This window comes from Boleophthalmus pectinirostris, unplaced genomic scaffold (assembly GCF_026225935.1).
Source record: "Boleophthalmus pectinirostris isolate CB_2022bp ecotype Guang Dong unplaced genomic scaffold, ASM2622593v1 HiC_scaffold_20, whole genome shotgun sequence".
NCBI classification, from domain to species: Eukaryota; Metazoa; Chordata; class Actinopteri; order Gobiiformes; family Gobiidae; genus Boleophthalmus; species Boleophthalmus pectinirostris.
This window is the reverse complement of record NW_026571153.1, coordinates 276,922-284,421: the sequence shown is the minus strand read 5'-3', so window position 1 is coordinate 284,421 and position 7,500 is coordinate 276,922. Positions and strand designations below refer to the sequence as shown.

General features: G+C 55.5%; 1 protein-coding gene across 1 annotated transcript in view; it reads left to right on the top strand.

Annotated features, from left to right (window-relative positions):
• Positions 1–7,500, top strand: part of LOC110155978 (ephrin type-B receptor 4b-like) — a 17,963-nt gene that overhangs the window by 1,404 nt on the left and 9,059 nt on the right. Inside the window, exons 2-4 of the mRNA XM_055156773.1 lie at positions 1,211–1,424; positions 5,749–6,121; positions 7,491–7,500. The exon at positions 7,491–7,500 is cut by the window's right edge and continues 150 nt beyond it. Coding sequence (XP_055012748.1) covers positions 1,211–1,424; positions 5,749–6,121; positions 7,491–7,500 — 597 coding nt within the window. The remainder of the gene's footprint in view (positions 1–1,210; positions 1,425–5,748; positions 6,122–7,490) is intronic.

Below are 7,500 nucleotides of genomic sequence, written 5' to 3'. Positions count from 1 at the left end.
GGTTTAGACCTGGTTTAGTTTAGTCCTGGTTTTAGTCCTGGTTTAGTTCTGGTTTAGTCCTGGTTTAGTCCTGGTTTAGTCCTGGTTTAGTCCTGGTTTAGTCCTGGTTTAGACCTGGTTTAGTCTTGGTTTACTCCTGGTTTAGTTCTGGTTTAGTCCTGGTTTAGTCCTGGTTTAGTTCTGGTTTAGTCCTGGTTTAGTCCTGGTTTTGGTTTAGTCCTGGTTTACTCCTGGTTTAGTTCTGGTTTAGTCCTGGTTTAGTTTAGTCCTGGTTTAGTCCTGGTTTTAGTTCTGGTTTAGTTCCTGGTTTAGTCCTGGTTTAGACCTGGTTTAGTCCTGGTTTAGTTTACTCCTGGTTTAGTTCTGGTTTAGTCTGGTTTAGTCCTGGTTTAGTCCTGGTTTAGTCCTGGTTTAGTCCTGGTTTAGTCCTGGTTTAGTCCTGGTTTAGTTCTGGTTTAGTCCTGGTTTAGTCCTGGTTTAGTCCTGGTTTAGTTCTGGTGTCTGTGGCGCCCGCAGCAGGAGGATGACATCATTGTGGTGTTGTGGTGGTGACATCATCAGCGTGCGCCCGGGGCCTGTGCGGCGCGGATCAGGCGGCGCGGATCAGGCGGCGCTCGTTTCTCATTTGTGTTTAACGTGGAGCAGATCAGGACGTTAAAGCTGCACTCTGTCACTTTCACACCTCAAACCCACCGTCTGCTCGTTTCCGTGGAGACGTGGCTTTGCCTGGAACACTGCACCTGTCACGGACTGGATGTAATGCCGCGCTGTGGGACATTCCAGGAGACATTGGCACTTTGGACTGATTCATGACACAAACTTTAACAACTACAGACTAAACCAGGACTGAACCAGGACTAAACCAGGTCTAAACCAGGACTAAACCAGGACTAAACCAGGTCTAAACCAGGACTAAACCAGGACTAAACCAGGTCTAAACCAGGACTAAACCAGGTCTAAACCAGGTCTAAACCAGGTCTAAACCAGGTCTAAACCAGGTCTAAACCAGGACTAAACCAGGTCTAAACCAGGACTAAACCAGGTCTAAACCAGGTCTAAACCAGGACTAAACCAGGTCTAAACCAGGTCTAAACCAGGACTAAACCAGGTCTAAACCAGGACTAAAACCCAGGTCTAAACCAGGACTAAACCAGGTCTAAACCAGGTCTAAACCAGGACTAAACCAGGTCTAAACCGTGTTGTGTTTCAGAGGTGCTGTTGGACACGAGGCAGTCGACCTCTGACCTCCGTTGGAGCGTGTATCCGGGCGATGACCCTCAGTGGGACGAGGTCAGCGTCCTGGACGACGAGAGGAACACGGTCCGGACCTTCGAGATCTGCACCCCCCACAGCGCCACCTCCCACTGGCTCCGCACCAACTGGGTCCCACGCCACAGCGCCACCACCCTCTACGTGGAGATCAGGTACTGCACCGGGACCGCGACCGGACCGGGACCGGACCGGGACCGGACCGCGACCGGACCGGACCGCGACCGGACCGGACCGGGACCGGACCGGACCGGACACGGACCGGACCGGACCGCGACCGGACCACGACCGGGACCACGACCACGACCGAGACTGGACCACGATCACGACCGGGACTGGACCACAACCGGGACCGGACCTCGACTGGACCGCGACCGGGACCGGGTCCGGACCACGACCGGGACCGGACCGGGACTGGACCACGACTGGACCACAACTGGACCACGACCGGGACTGCACCACGACTGGAACCAGGACCGGGACTGGACCAGGACTGAACCATGTCCTTGTCCTGATCTAACCCTGGTCTCTCTCTGGTCCTGGTCCTGGTCTGGGTCTAGTCTCGGTCTGTGTTCCAGGTTCAGGACGATGGTGTGTACAGACCCACAGACCCACAGACCCACAGACCCACAGACCACAGACCACAGACCCACAGACCACAGACCACAGACCCACAGACCACAGACCACAGACCCACAGACCCACACAGACCCACAGACCCACAGACCACACAGACCCACAGACCCACAGACCACAGACCCACACACAGACCACAGACCCACAGACCCACAGACCCACAGACCCACAGACCCACAGACCACACACAGACCCACAGACCACAGACCCACAGACCACAGACCCACACCCACAGACCCACAGACCCACAGACCACAGACCCACAGACCCACACAGACCCACAGACCCACAGACCCACAGACCCACAGACCCACAGACCCACAGACCACAGACCCACAGACCCACAGACCCACAGACCCACAGACCCACAGACCCACAGACCCACAGACCCACAGACCCACAGACCCACAGACCCACAGACCACAGACCCACAGACCACAGACCCACAGACCCACAGACCCAGACAGACCCACAGACCACAGACCCACAGACCCACCCAGACCACAGACAGACCCACAGACCCACAGACCCACAGACCCACAGACCCACAGACCACAGACCACAGACCACAGACCACAGACCACAGACCCACAGACCCACAGACCCACAGACCCACAGACCCACAGACCCACAGACCCCACAGACCACACAGACCCACAGACCCACAGACCACAGACCCACAGACCACAGACCCACCCACAGACCACAGACCCACAGACCACAGACCCACAGACCCACAGACCCACAGACCCACAGACCACAGACCACAGACCACACAGACCCACAGACCCACAGACCACAGACCCACAGACCCACAGACCACAGACCACAGACCACACAGACCACAGACCCACAGACCACAGACCCAGACCACAGACGACCCACAGACCCAGACAGACCCACAGACCCACAGACCCACAGACCACAGACCACAGACCCACAGACCCACAGACCCACAGACCCACAGACCCACAGACCCACAGACCACAGACCCACAGACCACAGACCACCACAGACCCACAGACCCACAGACCCACAGACCCACAGACCACAGACCCACAGACCCACAGACCCACACAGACCACAGACCACACAGACCCACAGACCCACAGACCCACAGACCCACACCACAGACCCACAGACCACAGACCCACAGACCACAGACCCACAGACCACAGACCCTGGGGTCTGGTCCTTGGTCTTGTGTCGTCCTCGTGTGTTGGTCTGGAGTCTGTTGTTCTGGTTCTAGACGGGACGAGCAGGTCAACTGGGTCTGAGTGGTTCTGTGCCGTCGTCCGTGCGCTGGTTAAATGTGGTGAAAGTGAGAATGTGCAGTGAACCTCAGGTCCGGGCGGGCTGCAGGTCCGGGCGGGCTGCAGGTCCGGGCGGGCTGCAGGTCCGGGCGGGCTGCAGGTCCGGGCGGGCCGCTCCTGTCCTCTGTGCTCGAGGACTGCATCGGTTCTGTGTTGGTTCTGGGTGGTCTGAGGTGGTTCTGAGGTGGTTCTGAGGTGGTTCTGTGGTGGTTCTGTGGTGGTTGTTTGGTGGTTCTGAGGTGGTTCTGAGGTGGTTCTGTGGTGGTTCTGAGGTGGTTCTGTGGTGGTTCTGTGGTGGTTCTGAGGTGGTTCTGAGGTGGTTCTGAGGTGGTTCTGAGGTGGTTCTGAGGTGGTTCTGAGGTGGTTCTGAGGTGGTTCTGTGGTGGTTCTGTGGTGGTTCTGAGGTGGTTCTGTGGTGGTTCTGTGGTGGTTCTGTGGTGGTTCTGAGGTGGTTCTGTGGTGGTTCTGTGGTGGTTTCTGTGGTGGTGTTCTGTGTTTGGTGGTTCTGAGGTGGTTCTGTGGTGGTTCTGTGGTGGTTCTGTGGTGGTTCTGTGGTGGTTCTGAGGTGGTTCTGAGGTGGTGGTTCTGAGTGGTTCTGTGGTGGTTCTGAGGTGGTTCTGTGGTCTGAGGTGGTTCTGAGGTGGTTCTGTGGTGGTTCTGAGGTGGTTCTGAGGTGGTTCTGAGGTGGTTCTGTGGTGGTTCTGAGGTGGTTCTGTGGTGGTTCTGAGGTGGTTCTGTGGTCGTTCTGTGGTGGTTCTGAGGTGGTGGTTCTGAGGTGGTTCTGTGGTGGTTCTGTGGTCGTTCTGAGGTGGTTCTGTGGTGGTTCTGAGGTGGTTCTGAGGTGGTTCTGAGGTGGTTCTGAGGTGGTGGTGCTGTGGTGGTTCTGTGGTGTTCTGTGGTGGTTCTGAGGTGGTTCTGTGAGGTGGTTCTGTGGTGTGGTGGTTCTGTGGTGGTTCTGTGGTTCTGTGGTTCTGTGGTGGTGGTTCTGAGGTGGTTCTGAGGTGGTTCTGAGGTGGTTCTGAGGTGGTTCTGTGGTGGTTCTGAGGTGGTTCTGAGGTGGTTCTGTGGTGGTTCTGAGGTGGTTCTGAGGTGGTTCTGAGGTGGTTCTGTGGTGGTTCTGTGGTGGTTCTGAGGTGGTTCTGAGGTGGTTCTGTGGTGGTTCTGAGGTGGTTCTGAGGTGGTTGTGTGGTGGTTCTGAGGTGGTTCTGAGGTGGTTCTGTGGTGGTTCTGAGGTGGTTCTGAGGTGGTTCTGTGGTGGTTCTGAGGTGGTTCTGCGTCTGGACAGAAGCGTGAGTCCAGTTTGTTGGTTTCATGTTGTTCTGAGTTCGTTCTTCGTTCTTTTGGTTCTTGAGGAAAGTTCTTCTCAGGTCGAAGCTCCTCTGACCTGGACAGAACCAGAGCTGATCCTGCCGGGTCAGAACTCTGCTTTGGATCTAGTCCAACTGGAACATTTCTGACACGTCTCTGTGACACCGGGTCGTCTCTGTGACACCGGGTTGTCTCTGTGACTGCAGGTCGTCTCTGTGACACCGGGTCGTCTCTGTGACTGCAGGTCGTCTCTGTGACACCGGGTCGTCTCTGTGACACCGGGTCGTCTCTGTGACTCTCTGGACAGTCGTCTGTGACACCGGGTCGTCTCTGTGACTGCAGGTTGTCTCTGTGACTGCAGGTCGTCTCTGTGACACCGAGTTGTCTCTGTGACACCGGGTCGTCTCTGTGACACCGGGTCGTCTCTGTGACTGCGGGTCGTCTCTGTGACACCGGGTCGTCTCTGTGACTGCAGGTCGTCTCTGTGACTGCAGGTCGTCTCTGTGACTGCAGGTCGTCTCTGTGACACCGGGTCGTCTCTGTAACTGCAGGTCGTCTCTGTGACACCGGGTCGTCTCTGTGACTGCAGGTCGTCTCTGTGACTGCAGGTCGTCTCTGTGACTGCAGGTCGTCTCTGTGACACCGGGTCGTCTCTGTGACTGCAGGTTGTCTCTGTGACACCGGGTCGTCTCTGTGACTGCAGGTCGTCTCTGTGACTGCAGGTCGTCTCTGTGACACCGGGTCGTCTCTGTGACTGCAGGTCGTCTCTGTGACTGCAGGTCGTCTCTGTGACACCGGGTCGTCTCTGTGACTGCAGGTCGTCTCTGTGACACCAGGTGGTTTGGCGTTTGGTGCAGAATCAAACGGACTGAGACGTCGTCTTATTTTCAGGTCTCGGTTCGTTTGCTGCAACAAAAAAACAACTCGGCTAAAAGTTTCTGGTTCAACTGGACCCAAACAACAACTGATGTCAGTGTGAAAAACCTTCAGTCTCACTCTGGTCCTGGTCCTGGTCTGGTCCTGGTCTGGGTCTGGTCCTGGTCCTGGTCTGGTCCTGGTCCTGGTCTGGTCTGGTCTTGGTCTGGGTCTGGTGGTCTGGTCCGGTCCGGTCCTGGTCCTGGTCTGGTCCTGGTCTTGGTCTGGTCCTGGTCTGGTCCTGGTCCGGTCTCACTCTGGTCCTGGTCCGGTCCTGGTCCTGGTCTAACCTCGGTCTTTCTTCCAGGTTCACCATGATGGAGTGTTCGTCGTTAAACCAGCGTCAGTGTAAAGAGACTTTCACCGTCTTCCTGTTTGAGTCGGATCAGGCCACGCCCCCCGGCGCCGCCGCAGACTCCGCCCCCCCGGAGCCCTTCGTGAAGGTGGCGACGGTGGCGGCGGACTTCCTGCTGCGGCGCGGGGGGGACGGGGTGCGGCGCTCCAACACTCGGCTGCTGCCGTTGGACGGTCTGACGAGGGCGGGGCTTCACCTGGCGCTGCAGAGTCAGGGCACCTGCATGGCCCTGCTGTCACTCAAAGTCTTCTACAGGAAGTGCCCGCCCCTCCGCGCCGCCTTCGCCGCCTTCCCCGAAACTGTGCCCCACGCGTTGGTGCAGCAGGTAACCCCGCCCCCTATAACCCCCCCCCCCGCCCCCCATAACCCCCCGCCCCTATAACCCCGCCCCCTATAACCCCGCCCCCTATAACCCGCCCCTATAACCCCGCCCCCTATAACCCTGCCCCCTTCTATCCCTGCCCACACATGTGTGTGTGTGTGTGTGTAACAGTTGTGTGTGTGTGTGTGTTGTGTAACAGTTGTGAGTAACAGTTGTGTGTGTGTGTTGTGTGTGTGTAACAGTTGTGTGTGTGTGTGTGTTGTGTGTGTGTTGTGTGTAACAGTTGTGTGTGTGTGTGTGTGTGTGTGTGTGTGTGTGTGTGTGTGTGTGTGTGTAACAGTTGTGTGTGTTGTGTGTGTGTGTGTGGTGTGTGTGTGTGTGTGTGTGTGTGTAGTTGTGTGTGTGGTGTGTGTGTGTGTGTGTGTGTAACAGTTGTGTGTGTGTGTGTGTGTGTTGTGTGTGTGTAACAGTTGTGTGTGGTGTAACAGTTGTGTGTGTGTGTGTGTGTGTGTGTGTAACAGTTGTGTGTGTGTGTGTGTGTGTAACAGTTGTGTGTGTGTGTGTAACAGTTGTGTGTGTGTGTGTTGTGTGTAACAGTTGTGTGTGTGTGTAACAGTTGTTGTGTGTGTGTGTAACAGTTGTGTGTGTGTGTTGTGTGTGTGTGTGTGTGTGTTGTAACACAGTGTGTGTGTGTGTGTAACAGTTGTGTGTGTTGTGTGTGTGTGTGTGTGTTGTGTGTGTGTGTGTGTGTGTGTGTGTGTGTGTGTGTGTGTGTGTGTTGTTGTGTGTGTGTGTGTGTGTGTGTGTGTGTGTGTGTGTGTGTTGTGTGTGTGTGTGTGTAACAGTTGTGTGTGTGTGTTTGTTGTGTGTGTGTTGTGTGTGTGTGTGTGTTGTGTGTGTAACAGGTGTGTGTGTTGTGTGTGTGTGTAACAGTGTGTGTGTGTGTGTGTGTGTAACAGTTGTGTGTGTGTGTGTGTGTGTAACAGTTGTGTGTGTGTGTGTGTAACAGTGTGTGTGTTGTGTTGTGTGTAACAGTTGTGTGTGTGTGTGTGTGTGTGTGTGTAACAGTGTGTGTGTGTGTGTAACAGTTGTGTGTGTGTGTGTGTGTGTTAAGTGTGTGTGTGTTGTGTGTGTGTGTGTAACAGTTGTGTGTGTGTGTGTGTGTGTGTGTGTTGTGTGTGTGTGTGTGTGTGTGTGTGTGTTGTGTGTGTTGTGTACAGTTGTGTGTGTGTGTGTGTGTGTGTGTGTGTGTGTGTGTGTGTGTGTGTGTGTGTGTGTGTTGTGTGTAACAGGTGTGTGTGTGTGTGTTGTGTGTAACAGTTGTGTGTGTGTTGTGTGTTGTGTGTAACAGTTGTGTGTGTTGTGTTCTCAGGCTCAGGGTG